Source organism: Cydia pomonella, chromosome 23 (assembly GCF_033807575.1).
Source record: "Cydia pomonella isolate Wapato2018A chromosome 23, ilCydPomo1, whole genome shotgun sequence".
Taxonomy (NCBI): domain Eukaryota; kingdom Metazoa; phylum Arthropoda; class Insecta; order Lepidoptera; family Tortricidae; genus Cydia; species Cydia pomonella.
Genome location: NC_084725.1, coordinates 13,511,813 through 13,527,054, shown reverse-complemented (window position 1 = coordinate 13,527,054; position 15,242 = coordinate 13,511,813). Strand labels below are relative to the sequence as shown.

Below are 15,242 nucleotides of genomic sequence, written 5' to 3'. Positions count from 1 at the left end.
GTAATTTGTTTGGTTATTTTCGCCTCTATTGGTACCTACATGGAGAATTAGAGAACACTATATAGATTATACTTTATGAGTACACTTTGGCACAAGACAAAACTTGTAGAGGTTTTTAAATTTATCCGGGCTATTTAACCCTTCTCCAGGCACAGTATGATTTATCGACCACACACGCGCCATTAGAATTTCAACTTTAGCATTCCGTTTTAAGGTTCAAATTAGATTACACTTTCAGGAAATGTTAGTTGACTTCAAATGAATCATCAAAGCTGGATTAAGTGGCATATATTTGGATTTTTTGGGAAAATCTTGTAGATTGGTGCGGCCTGGAAAAGGGTTAAAACAAATCTGGGGGTACGGCAGTGTCCCCGCCAAGTCGAGCTAAAAAGCGGCACAGCCGTACCATCCTTCTCTCGAAGCAGTTCAGGCCGTTTTCGACCCACCTATAACTTGTGGATAAAACTAGAAGCCTGAATTTTCAGTAACCAATCAGACATTGTATAAATACTTTATATTTCAAATTTCATTCAATTTGAACTAGTAGTTTAAGATTATAACAAGTCAGTCCCTACTTTAACGGTCCTTCTGTCTTAAGTTATTAAGTACTTAATTTGCTAACCTAACATCTTATAGTGACCATAATAATATTAAAAATCTTTTATGTTTTAAATAAATAGATTGACTTGGAACTGTTGTGCACCTATACTGTGCTTGCTTGTACGCTTATTGCGAGCTTTAGACTAGCAAGAATTTGCATGCAATTCTTATTATATTGAGGTATCTGATCAAACTTTTGAATGCCCGATCTGATCTGATCTGAATATCTGATCAACCTTAGTAGTCGGTAATGGACCCAAATTGCATGCAAGTTCTTGCTAGTCTACTCTACGCCTCACTTAAACCTACCTATAAGTACTTAGAAGGAAAACAAAAAAGTTGATTTACTTACCTTAAATCGGTGGTAGGCAAGTACCTGTACCTACCCATAGGTATTACTTACCTACGTAAATTTAGTAAGTACCACGTCGCGAAGACTACGATTACTGCATGTTTCAATGACCTTACACAAAATTTCATGATAGAATATTAGATTTCTATATTTTAATAATAAATGACCTGGCCATTGCACGGCTAAATAATACTTATGTATAGCGCTAACCGGGGTATCAATGGGTGCATATTCACATAGTGTGATATTATTAGATGATCTTTCGTCCTGTGCAATTGCCAAGTCATTCTATTTATTATAAAAATATAGACATCTAATATTCAAAGGGTCACAATGACATTTTGTTAGTGAACTCCAGTAGGGATTGAGTTCTACGTAGCGTGGATAGTTCGCCCACAAGGTGGACTGATGATGACAGTCCGCTGGATGCGGGTGGCGCAAGACCGGTGGCACTCTTTTGGGGAGGCCTATGTCCAGCAGTGGACGTCCTCTGGCTGATATGATAATGATGACTGTACCATACGATGCCCATATTAAAGCACAGTCTGATAAATTTTTACTCATATCTACTTAAAGCAACTTATAATGAACCGTACTCGTACTCATACCATACTTTCTAGGTGTACCATACCCATACTCAAACCTATACCTATACCCATGCAGTAGTATACGGCCGTGCCTTTGTTGTTTGTCTCGCTCGACTTGTGGGGGGGGGGGGGGGGGGGGGGGGAGATAGATAAGCTATCTCGCACATGTGATTGCCAAGTAGCAAGGTAGGTACCTAATTGGTTTTTAGGGCCCCGTACCAAAATGGTAAAAAAATATTCTATATGATAGAGGTTTACATAAAGATTAAGTTCAGGAAGAATAAAACAATTTCTCTAAATAGCAGTTTTTCAGAAACATTAAAAAATAACATTACTCCTACTATCGGTAAAGATATGGCGTTGTGCGCCTGTCTGTATATCCTACATTTAAGAACTAGATAAAGGCACTAACCTACCTACGAAAAAATACCCCCTTATTCATAAATAGTAGAATAAGGGGGTATTTTTTCGTTTTATTGGCGTAAAAAAAACACGTCCTCATAGTAAATTTCAGCCTTCTATCGCTAGCGGCCACTGAGCTAAACCGCGGACGAACAAATAGATACATGTATGGCGAAACTATACCTACGGGTTCCTAACGGGGTCTTTCGCATTTATAGCATTAGTAATGGAGATGGATACTATGATGTAATAAGTCTAAGTATGGATTACTCATTTTATTTAATTAATATGCAATACTTGCTCACTTAACATTACGTTGTATATATAAATTGTATAAAAGTGTATAAAAAAGTTTGGGGACACACGCACACTAATGCGCTGTATATAAATTTTAGCGTATAAAACTGCAAGACTCAAAGTAAACGTTCAGTATATTTTTGTATAAAAACACTCGATGACCCCATAGTATGCGTTGTATATGCGTGTTACTTTGAGACACGTCCTCAAAGTATACAAATGTTCTCAAAGTATGCCTTCGACAAAAAAAAAGACCCGAAAGTAAACGTTGTACATAAATATATATATATATATATATATATTTATACTTACACATATACAATATATAAATGGCAACTTAAGGTAGAGATAGAAAGTATAGTTTCAGCTGATTTTTGAAAATGGGGAGAGATTTAGCTAATCTTAATTCTACTGGCAGAGCATTCCATAACCGAACAGCCCGGAAGGTAAAAGAGCTATTATAAAATTTTGAAGTAGATAAGGGAGGAGCAAGAATATGAGTCTGAGAACATCTGATAGAAGAGAGATACTTGAAACGCTCTTTGAGATAAGGTGGTGTAGCGGGGTTAAAGAGAATGCCATAAAGGAGGGCAAGAACATGAGAGTCACGGCGAAGACGAATAGGAAGCCACTTGAGCTGAGAACGAAACTGAGACACATGGTCATATTTGCGCAAGCCAAATATAAACCTTATACAGAGATTCTGGAGGCGCTCAAGCTTATTCAGCTGATCCTGCGTAAGGTCAAGATAGCAAATGTCAGCATAATCTAATATGGGCAGTAAGAGAGATTGAGCTAGCGCAATTTTAGTGGCGTAAGGCAAGAAATTTCGAACGTGTTGTGTATTTCGCGGTAGCTATCTTTTTATTATACAATGTTAAAAATATCTATAACGCTAAGGTAACATCGATAAAAGACATGTCGATATTTGATTTTGTTAATCACTTTATTTTGCCACAAAAACTTCTGTCTGGTGAGAATAAAACGTAGGTACGTACGTGCGTACACGCACACGTCACGCAAGCAGTGTGCCGTCTCTCATAAACATCTCTACGTATATTAGGTACCTACCTACATCGCTCACGCGCACGTGCACGGCGCATCCGGTGTGATATGTGACACCAACAGATTTGTTATCTTCCATAGAATACTACTGTTACCGGTAGGCTGAGTATAGGTAATTTAATTTTTGGTACAAGTTTTTATTGCTGACTGTACTTTTATTTCCACAGGCAATAAAACTTAGTTTATGAGACTGCTATTTTAACAGTCCAGACGCGGTTTATTTATTTAGTATAATTTTTATCTTGACACTTGGAGAGACTTTACACCTCCAAATTTTATTAGTATTAGTACTCTGACATTGGGGACCTTTTACATCTCCAGATTTAATGTGTTTTTAACCAAAGAGACTATACATCACTATTGTATTGTAGTAATTATTTATTTTAAGATTATTATAATGTAATGTTTACCCTTTTATTTATTTTTTATTTATAAATGTTGTTATGTATTTTTCATGTCACTATAATAATATGATGTTACTATAAATGTTGTATTGACTTGTAAAAGAGCCCTTGAGGCCTACTTGCAGAATAAATTTTTAAATTTTGAACTCATCGAGACAATTCTAACTACCCACCAAAATTAGGTTGCGTTGTTTCATCACAGATTTCCTATGGTCACTTCCTGTCTCCATCATCAGATCAGCTCGATGGTACCATAATATGGCATTGTCACCCGACTTACATATGTATGCAAATTTTCAGCTCAATCGGGGATCCAAATTTAGTTTTCAAGATTTGGTTCCTTATTGGTTCACCATTGTTATAATTTTTGGCATAAATTTCATTTTTGGTACAAGCTTTTATCACGGACTATTCTTTCTTTTTCACAGGCAACTAATATTCATCGAGACAATTCTAAAAACCCCAAACACAATTAGGTTGCTTTGTTTTATCACAGAGTTCTTATGGCCACCTCCTGTCTACATCATCAGACCAGCTCGATGGTACCATAATATATGACTGACATACGTATGCTAATTTTCAGCTTCATCGGAAACCGGGAACTGGGAAAAATTTAACTTGCAAGATTTGTACAAACATACATAGTATATTAAAATTTAACACAATAACAAAATACATAATGGATATATACAGATGATTACTATAACTAGCTTATATCAAAAATAGGCCCTTGAGGCATTGTACCAAGGATGCTGGCGGCATTTCCTCGTTGTATCGCAATACTGATACGTTGTGCGAGGAAGCCGCCAGCTCTTCGGTCACCAGTTACGTCAACCAGACGTTTCGCGATTTCTCCAAAAAACTTGTGCGCGCTGGGACCCCATGGACCTAGAGTTTCAACGCCAAATGGTACAAAATGGTACTCTCTACCGAGGCTCTTATATTTATTACGTTTCAACATTTCGGCGCTTTCCGCCGCTGCGCCCGCTTTTACATTAGTCCGTTGGAGGTGGGACGGTGCCAGTGTGTCTACGCAGGTAGCATCCCACACTAACATCCGTCCCAAACTCCAAGGCATACATGTAACATACATAGTTACATACATTGCAATTTGCAAGTAAAAAAAAAACTTGCAAAAAAAAAGGATACTTAAACGATTACATAATAATAGGGCTAACGTAACAACAGCTGACACCTGTGACACACAATACCTACATACTCGTACGTTATCATGAATTGAGAATTTCGTGTTGAATTGTGGTTGAATGAAACAAAGAAAGACTTTTACTATTTTAGCTACCTCAAAGGGTCATTTACACGGTACGACAATCTCACCTAAAACATACAAATTTCGTAACATATAAAATATCTTCTTCTTCTCCCTAAGCTTTATTCACATCATCTGGGGTCAGCTCTCCTTGTCTGTCTTTTGTCTTGTCTCTATCCTGCGCTGTTGCTGCGTCCATCTCGGTCTCCTTCGTAACATATAAAATATACTTACATAAAATATACCATCATATAAATTCAAAATTCAAAAATTTATTCTGCAAGTAGGCCTCAAGGGCTCTTTTACAAGTCAATACAACATTTATTTTATAGTAACATCATATAGTGACATGAAAAATACATAACAACATTTATAAATACAACAGCCAATACCTGGGTAAACATTACATTATAATAATCTTAAAATAAATAATTACTACAATACAATAGAGATGTATAGTCTCTATGGTTAAATCTTTGTCCAGCCGGCCTAGCCAAGGTGACAACCGCTATCGCTTGGACAACGAAACGTTTTGTGTCTCTATCACTCTTCCATATTCGTGCGACACTGACACACATTTCGAAACACCCCTGGCTTCGTATACAAAACTCAAAAGAAATTCCTTTACGAGAATTGTGGGTATTTTACTTGCAATGCTAAGCAATCATATGATAAAATTTTAACCTACTTTTTATTTCCGCTACAATCTCGATGTGAGTCTTAAATTTTTATAAGACATAAGGGTGGTAGGAATTATGCAAAATTGAACCCTATCACCAAATAAAGTTCAAAATCAGGTGGGAAATATATTCCCTCCGCCATAAACAGGCTTAAAAGAAAAAAATATTGTAATATCCTTTATTTACCTCCCTCTTTTCTAACTAAGTTAATAAATCTAATTAACGTTATATTTAATCTCTTCGCAGGATGAATAGTTTTGGAAAGTGAATCTAGGAGCTGCGCACGCACACACAGGCAGACATGTCGGAAGGCGCTTACAGGAAACAGCGGGTCTCGCCCGTCTTGAGACAAGTATGACGTTTGCATAGCTTAATAAATAAATAAATATTATAGGACATTATTACACAAATTGACTAAGTCCCGCAGTAAGCTCAATAAGGCTTGTGTTGACGATATATATAATATATTCGTGCTCACATACAAATAAATGCCTTGACCAGGATTTGAACCCGGGACCATCGGCTTCATAGGCAGTGTGAAAAAAATGCCACTCTTCATGTCATGTCAGTTTACGGCGCTTACGACGTTTCAATTATTTGGTATCGCTTCCCTATAGTAAATAATACTCAATACTTTATCCGACATTTTGGGGAATCTAAAAGGCTTCTATCAAAGAATACGATTCAAAAACACTTTTATGTTTAGTCGCTTGCGGTCAGCGGAGTGGTGCTGTACATGATCGGCACGGGCGCCAACATCGCGTTCCCGGGAGTGTTGCTGCAACAGTTGCGCGAACCCGACTCCGTGTTGCAACTCACCGACGAACATGAGTCGTGGATAGGTGAGCCTTGTGTACTGTTAAACTTACGAGTATATTTTTTAGTCGCTAGCGGTCAGCAGAGTGGTGCTGTACATCGGCACGGATGCCAACATCGCGTTCCCGGGAGTGTTGCTGCAACATTTGCGCGAACCTGATTCCGTGTTGAAACCGACCGATGAACATGAGTCGTGTATAGGTAAAACTTGTATATTGTTCATGAATGCAACTATTTAGTAGTAAATAATTAAATATTAAGGTCAATATGGGGAATACTGGAAAAATTGTTAGTTGTAAAGACCGTTAAAGGGTTAGAACTTTCGTATTTGTAGACGTACTTTGCACAGTCATAGTCAGAAAGGAAGAGCTTCGCTCTTTCTGCTCCACCGACCTCCTGTAAGTTGAGCAAACGCAAGAGTTGGAAGCGATGGCAGACCTCGCAGACGGTCTTGCCTAGTAGGCGGTCTTCTCCACATTTACTTTGGTGTATTAAAGTGGAGATAGTACTAAATTATAGTTAGAAAACGGGAATCATATGCTAAAGATTATTTTTTAGCATATGATTCCCGAGGTCACGAGAATGCAGTCTTAGTTATCTAAGACTGCATTCTCGTGACCTCTGGTAACCAGGCTTCGTTGGGTACATTGAAGATAATTCGAGCTTTACTAGAAAATATAAAGCAATGGTTCGTTATCCAACAATTTTTCTGCATTAGCCCTAATGTAAAACACTGTGATTACATGTTTGACGCGCAGACCGCTCAGTGGATGCCGTCAGGGCCGCAATTCGACATTTTAATAATATTTCGTGATATGGAAAATATAAGGCAGAGTCTTCGAGTAACACCGGCTTCCGACACGTCAGAAGGGAGGAGCCTAAGCGATATCTTACCGAACAAATCATTCTGCCATTTTGGAGGGAAACGTGCACACAGTCGCACTTCTCACGCAGTATAAAATCCAATTTGTAATGACGACACAAATACATAGAAAATGACACACGTCAAAGACAAATCTTGCACACCTCGATCTTTTTTTGTGTACGGACGAGTCAGAGTGCCAGAGGCACAGTTGTGCCTATACTTTGGCAGAGTAGTCCATTGAATGAGTCCCTCCAAGGGGGGTCTAGAGTGCGTGAGTTAGTAACGTAAGATGTTTCTTCGGAAACATGTCAAGCGTCCCTAGGTAATAAACATACTAAAACCCCGGGACACTAGGAGGAGCCCCGGAGTGGGGGGAGGGGGGGAAAGGGTCCATTTTTTCATTTTTCGCTTAAATCTCAAAAACGGTACATGTTAGAGAAAAACTTTCAAGGAAAAGTTGAAAGGCCATAAAATTATCTACAAGTTGTACCTAAATCATTTTTTTTCTATTCCCAGCCGTTTTCGAGCTACATCCCCTGAAAGGTGAAAAATTCGAAAACTTTTTATTTTACCAACTTAGGGTGCCCGCAGACGACCGTTTTTTTCTCCGTTTTTGTTGTGGATTGTAAGAAATGACGATGATAATGATGATGATGATGATGACTACTTTTTCATCCTTTTGGGTTGGGACGGTCCTGTTAAGAGTTCTTCTTCTATTATTTGTTCATCCTCAGATGTAGGTGATTCGTGGTGAAGCTCTTCGTCATCACTAATAATATTCAATTCCTCCTAAACGTCTCCATGGTGGAATCTGGTTTTTTTATCAATGATAGACCTAATTATGAGCAATCTATCAGTACCGGTCACAAGTTGCACTTTTGAGCTTTTTGGAAGAAAAAAAATAAAAAGGTCAAGTTGCGTAACTACCCTAATATAATATTTTGACAATCGATTCCTCCTAAAGGCTTCCATGGAGGAATGTGTTTTTTTTACCAATGATAGACCTAATTAAGAGCAATCAATCAGTACCGGTCACAAGTTGCACTTTTGAGCTTTTTGGAAGAAAAAAAAATAAAAAGTTCAAGTATCGTAACTACCCTAATAAAATTCAATTCCCCGTAAACGCCTCCGTGGTGGAATCTGGTATTTTTATCAATGATAGATCTAATTATGAGCAATCTATCTGTACCGGTCACAAGTTGCACTTTTGAGTTTTTTGGAAGAAAAAAATAAAAAGATCAAGTTCAGTAACTCAAACTACCCCTAATATAATATTTTGACAATCGATTCCTCCTAAAGGCTTCCATGGAGGAATGTGTTTATTTTACCAATTATAGACCTAATTAAGAGCAATCTATCAGTACCGGTCACAAGTTGCACATTTGAGTTTTTTGGAAGAAAGAAATATTTTTTGATCGATTGATGTGATAAACATGGGTATGTAGTATGGGGAAATTGTTTGAGCCAAAATCATTTTTTACTGCGTGTAACTCAGAAACGGCTGGGAATAGAAAAAAATGATTTAGGTACAACTTGTAGATAATTTTATGGCCTTTCAACTTTTCCTTGAAAGTTTTTCTCTAACATGTACCGTTTTTGAGATTTAAGCGAAAAATGAAAAAATGGACCCTTTCCCCCCCTCCCCCCACTCCGGGGCTCCTCCTAGTGTCCCGGGGTTTTAGTATGTTTATTACCTAGGGACTCTTGACATGTTTCCGAAGAAACATCTTACGTTACTAACTCACGCACTCTAGAACTTTTTATTCAATGGACTAGAGGGGAAATAGTATGAATGCCGTCTCCCTTCCCTGTGTTGCTCGAAGCAAAGGGTCTGTGTCTCTACGCCAAATAAGGCCCGGTTCTTAAAATTGCCGACTTAAACAATTTCATACTTTTATCTTATACCTTTAAACGACAAATTCTTGTAGGTTTATTTATACAGGATGTTTATTTAGTCACCCGCAATAATTTATGGGGTGAATATATATAGGTCATACTGAGCAACTTTTACTATAGAACTGACCCCGAATCGTGAAAAAAATATTTGCTGTTTCATACATTTTGGTTGTCTGACCTTGACATAATATTTGTATGGGAGAATATATTTTTTTCACGATTTCGGGGTTGGTCCCATAGTAAAATTTGCTCAGTATGACCTATATATTCAGCCCGTAAATTATTGCAGGTGACTAAATAAACACCCCTGTATACATGGAGGATCTTGGAAACGGCTTTAACGATTTCTATGAAATTTGCTATATTTGAGTTTTTATGTTTTCCGAGCAAAGCTCGGTCTCCCAGATAGGATTAAGTTTAAATGTGTTCAAAATTTGCGGTCATGTTCGCCAGTAAGTACCATAGATACAATTTCAAGATCATACCTACTAAATATAAGAAATAAAAAATAAAAAGAACGATATATGGTTATACCTGACATGAGGCTTTGGCAATCGTTATCGTATAGATAGATTGTAAGTAATAGTGATGTAATTTTTAGATTGGCATTTGGCGATAAATGATTGTTATCTTGTCTACGGTTCTGAAATGTTGCTATTCATAGTAAATTAAGGTCAAATTATTTATATTTAGGTAAGTATAATGATTTGATTTGATTTCATTTAATTGATTACATAATAATAAATTTCAATATAAATGTTGCTATGGCAATCTACACAAATTTATATTATGATCGTCAGTATATTCCAATTTAAATGTTAAAAATGGAAAGAATGCAAAATATTAAATAAGTAAACAATGTAAAATCATGTCAACTTAAAAAAAAAATGTCAATAAAATTCAAAATTCAAAAAAATTTCAGCTAGTAGGCCTCCAGGGCTCTTTTACAAGTCAATACAACATTTATAGTAACATTATAGTGACATGAAAAATACATAAAAAATAAATTGGCAATGTTATGACAAGTATTTTACAATCTCGAATCGTTGCCCTGCTGACTTTGCTGGAAGGGCAGTGGACGACGAACTACTTATAAAGTATTTTGCCGTAGGTCAATCAACTTTATCAAATTAATATATACAATTCTTTATGTAATGTAATGTACTATTTTTTTCAACAATTTAACTTCATCAGCGTATGCAATTGCAGTGAATAAAATATCAGGCGCGTTTTTATGACTAATAGAATGTACCTATTAAAATAATATATAATTGTACTGATACTGAATTTGTTATTATTAGTCTAGACTCTAGGCTGTACGTAAGTTTTCTGCTAGACTCAATAGACACCAATTTAGATTGATTTTGTCACTGTCTTGGTATGATATGACATGTTAACCCTTTTTCCAGGCATAGTAAGATTTATTTATTATTAAGCGCTGGTGGCCTAGCGGTAAGAGCGTGCGACTTGCAATCCGGAGGTCGCGGGTTCAAACCCCGGCTCGTACCAATGAGTTTTTCGGAACTTATGTACGAAATATCATTTGATTTACCAGTCGCTTTTCGGTGAAGGAAAACATCGTGAGGAAACCGGACTAATCCCAACAAGGCCTAGTTTATCCTCTGGGTTGGAAGGTCTGATGGCCGTCGCTTTCGTAAAAACTAGTGCCTACGCCAAATCTTGGGATTAGTTGTCAAGCGGACCCCAGGCTCCCATGAGCCGTGGCAACGCGAGGAAGAAGAAGAAGAGTAAGATTTATCGATCACATAGACGCTAACAGAATTTCAACTTAAGCATTTCGATTTAAGGTTCAGATTAGATTTTACTTTCGGGAAATGTGACTTATCTTCAAATGAATCATCAAAGCTGGATTTATTGGAATATATTTGAATTTTTTGGGAAAACCGTGTAGATTGGTGTGGCCTGAAAAAGGGTTAAGTTGTTTTCAATAAATTTTATTATTTTTCTTATGTTGATTTAATTAAGATTACCACCGACCATAAATATGTATATTGGTTCGTGCAAGACATGAGATCATGAGATTAAATTGATTTTAATTCTAATTATATTCCTGACCATTTCGTAACTCTTTATGGAATATAATATAATAGATTTCATTATTTGCCAGAATACGTAGGGTACAAGATGACAACAAAATAGTATATTATACAATCGTGATATAATAGAGAGCTTTTCGGTCGAGTACCTAAGTAAAGTACGAGATTAAAACGCTTGATACTTTTTTTTACTATAAAACCTAAATAATTAATTGAAAAAAAAAAAAATGGTAAGACATAAACGCGCGAGTATTCCCGCCCGCGCCCGTTTAGTCTTTTCTGCGGTGGCACGTGATTGGTCAATTTATTTGCTGTTGACTACAGCGTATCGAAATTAAAATTATAGTTGTGTTGAGAGCCCATACATGAAAGTACGCAATTATAGTTTGGTATATGAAATCTTAATTCAACCATTACAGTCGACGAGTAGAAAAAAGGTTTTATATGTATTCAGTCGAAGACACAGCTTATAGAAATAAAAGAAGACCTTATTACCTACCTACGTCGTGTAGGTGTGACAGAGATCACACTACGTATTCGCGTACAGCCAGTGTTTAATATTACTGAAAATAAGAGTAATCGTATTTTTCTCTCCACAACCTATGCTCACATCTTACCATTTATTCCAGCATCCATCCTCGGCCTGGCCCTCATCTCGGGTATCGTAACCGCCCCCCTCTGCCTGCAGCGGCTGGGCAGACGGCTCACCAACCAGCTCAGCACACTACCATCACTGGGGGGATGGGCGCTCATGGTCGCGGCTACGGGGCCTACAGCGCTTCTCATCAGCAGAACACTTCAGGTTTGACTGACGGAACTGCAGAGGGGAACTTTTTCATCAATGAACCTACCGCTTTTCTCAAGACAAATCCAGCCAAAAGAAATATAAGACAAATCATGCCAGAGGCAAAACAAAGTAGCAGTAATTATTCTTGCAATTATCGTAAGAAAAACATCGGTAGTTTCAACTTTTTAATCATAATTGAACCAACCGTTTTCAAGGTTTTGAAAGCCAAAGGGTTTCATGGAGACAAGGCAACTGTCCTGAGGCAAGAACCGCTATGTAGTTAGCTAGACTGTAATTTAAATATTTTTACAAACTGTAGCTAGGTATTTTCATCAATACATATCTTATCAACAAACATTCCACCAACGAACTTATCAAAACCCATAAAATCACAGTATATTAAGAACCGATAGCAAATGTCACGAGTCACGGGGTGTATTATATATCGATAGGGTCGATGTGATTGGATTCTTAAATCGACTACAATTGAAGTAATTTGCATGTGATGTTTGCTCACATGTCACCTAATTGCTATCAATGTTCTTAATTTACCTCCGGTCGCGATCCCTCATCAGGGCAAAGTTTCACAATATTTCAATGTCATTGTCACGTTGTTTAGTTGTGAGTCTACTTATTTATGAAAAAAGGCATGATCCAAAAAAAAAAAGACAATAATGCTGGTCTACGGGAAATCTCCTAAATTTGTCATTAAAATTATATAGGTAAATAGACAGAATTAATAGATAAGTTTAGAGATTTTTTATAATGTCTTTAATTTCATATGTAGATGAATAACCAATCAAGTGGGTGGTTCTTACAATCTTATAAATATAATAATCTGACAATGTAAACGCATTTTAGCATAGTGTTAAGGCCACAATAAAGTATTTAAAAATTGCGTTGCTTTGGAGATATAACTTTGGCATAATACAGAGGTTATAGAGTAGAAGATTAGGAGACTAGACTCTTGGCATTAGGTTGACTGATGGCTTGGCCTTAAGTACTCCTTTCAGATATATATTGTTTCTGTTGTGGAAAAAAGATGAAGTAACGTCATTAATAATTAATTCTTATCATTCCAGGGATTCGGAATGGGACTCCAGGCGGCAGCAGCTCCGGTCTCCATCGCGGAGTACTCGTCGCCCAAGCTGCGCGGTGCTTTCCTTGCCACCATCGCCTTCTCCTTCGCCACCGGCATGCTTTTCGCGCACGTCTTCGGCACACTGCTCTACTGGAGATCTGCTGCCATCGCATGTGGAAGCGTCTATGCTGTATCACTGATACTGGTCTCTTTATCACCTGAAACCCCGCCGTATCTTGCCTCGCGAGGCAAATTCAACCAATGCAGGAAGAGTTTCCGCTGGCTCCGTGGACATTACCACGATTCCGAAAAGGAACTTGAAGTCTTACTCAACAGCCAAAGGATGGGCACCACTGAAACTACAGCCGGAAAGACTAGACTGCAAATTTATATGGAAATAGCGAGGAAACCCGAATTCTACAAGCCAACAGTCATTATGATGTTCATGTTTGTGCTCTTCCAGATATCTGGGATGACTGTTGTACCGTCGTATACTGTTCCCATGATGAATGAAGTGACTGATGGGGCGATAGAAGCGAACACAAGCATGTTGATGGTGGATATTGTGAGGTTCGTCACTTCGGTCATGGCCTGCGTTGTTGTCAACAAGCTAAACCGTCGCACAGTTCTGTTCATCGGTATCATAGTTAGCGTCGTGTCTCTTTTCACGACAGCTCTTTTACTTTATCTTAGAGACTTCGGCTATATTCCGGAAGACTACAAATGGATACCAGTCATACCAACTTTAACGTACATATTTGGAAAAACATTAGGAATTTTACCCATTCCATGGGCTATAGCTGGTGAGATCTTCCCGCTTGCCTATAGGAGTTTAGGTAGTGGGATTTCTGGCATGTTCCTCTCCATAATGTTCTTTGTCGTCGTTAAGACTGCCCCGACATCGTTCAAAGAGATTGGCGTTAACGGTACATTCCTGGTCTACGGCATGTGCATCGCATTTTGTGGTGCTTTTCTGTACTTCCTTCTCCCAGAGACGAAGGGGAAGACGCTTTATGAGATAGAATGCCACTTCAAGGGAATAGACTCCAGGCTTCCAGATGCCAGTGAGAAGGATAAAATGCTAGAACTAGAGACCCTGGAAGAGGGTTGATGAGGCGGACGACAGAATAAGGAAATGCTCTGCCGCTTCTTGCCGGCTCCGTAGGTAGGTGAAGAATGATCTTGTGAAATATGAATGTAGTTTGAATACTTATTATTGTAGATTTAGGGTGAATTTTTACATTCTGGTGCCTAGAGAAGCAAGGATATATAAATGCGAGGGGCAGTTATGTGCCGACAACATTTGTCGATGTCCTGTTTGCTAGAAAGTTAAGATCCTGCATTTCTTCTGACTGTGCCGTTACGTTAGAAGCTTGGACTTAGGTACCTTGAAATTTGGTTTGCAAAATGTTGATACCCTACTATATATATGTGTCAGTCAGCGTATTCTTATATGCGAGGTATGAGTTTATATACATATATTCGTGTTTTGAGGCAGCTGATTAGAGTTATCTGAGATGGAATTGACATCGAAATTGTGACTGTTACTTCACTCTTAAATCTATATAAAATAAAGTATGCATCTTTATACTCTTGTTATTTCCTTCTACCTTTCCCTGTGTTCGACTGTACCTACAGGTGTTGTTGACAGTCGAGCGAGTCTACAATTTTTGACCTATGGGACTATTCGAAATTTTGAGAATCCTTTCCCTACGGATGACTCACGTTAGAACGGTTCAGGTCCGGGCCGAGGTGTCCGACACTTCGTTTTTCTATGACGGGTAATCGGCCTGCGTAGCCAACATGCCAATCATTAACGCTCCATAGCGTAGCGCAGTCATTTTTCCCTATCACTCTTCCATATTGAATGAATGAATGATGTGCATCTCGTTCCCTACGGAGCGTTAACGATTGGCATGTTGGCAGATCTTCAGCTCGTGATGCTTTCTAAAGAAAACGAAGTATTGGGCGCCTGGACCCGGACTGTTCTAGGGTGAGGCATCCTTAAGCTTTTACCGGTTCCTACTAAGTATATGACACTTATTTAGGGGTTGCCCCATACTGTACCTATACTTGTGTGTAATTC

At 38.1% G+C, this 15,242-nt stretch overlaps 1 protein-coding gene and 1 long non-coding RNA gene across 4 annotated transcripts in view; both read left to right on the top strand.

Moving 5' to 3' along the window:
* The window catches only part of LOC133530625 (facilitated trehalose transporter Tret1-like), a 50,843-nt gene extending 36,097 nt beyond the window's left edge, over positions 1 to 14,746 (top strand). For all 3 annotated transcript variants that reach the window (XM_061868630.1, XM_061868631.1, XM_061868632.1), the window contains exons 2-5: positions 5,901 to 6,006; positions 6,361 to 6,496; positions 11,918 to 12,090; positions 13,158 to 14,746. In XM_061868630.1, coding sequence (XP_061724614.1) covers positions 5,956 to 6,006; positions 6,361 to 6,496; positions 11,918 to 12,090; positions 13,158 to 14,267 — 1,470 coding nt within the window. In that variant the 5' untranslated portion in view covers positions 5,901 to 5,955 and the 3' untranslated portion in view covers positions 14,268 to 14,746. The remainder of the gene's footprint in view (positions 1 to 5,900; positions 6,007 to 6,360; positions 6,497 to 11,917; positions 12,091 to 13,157) is intronic.
* The window catches only part of LOC133530658 (uncharacterized), a 231,863-nt gene that overhangs the window by 6,707 nt on the left and 209,914 nt on the right, over positions 1 to 15,242 (top strand). The gene's annotated exons all lie outside the window — the stretch shown is intronic.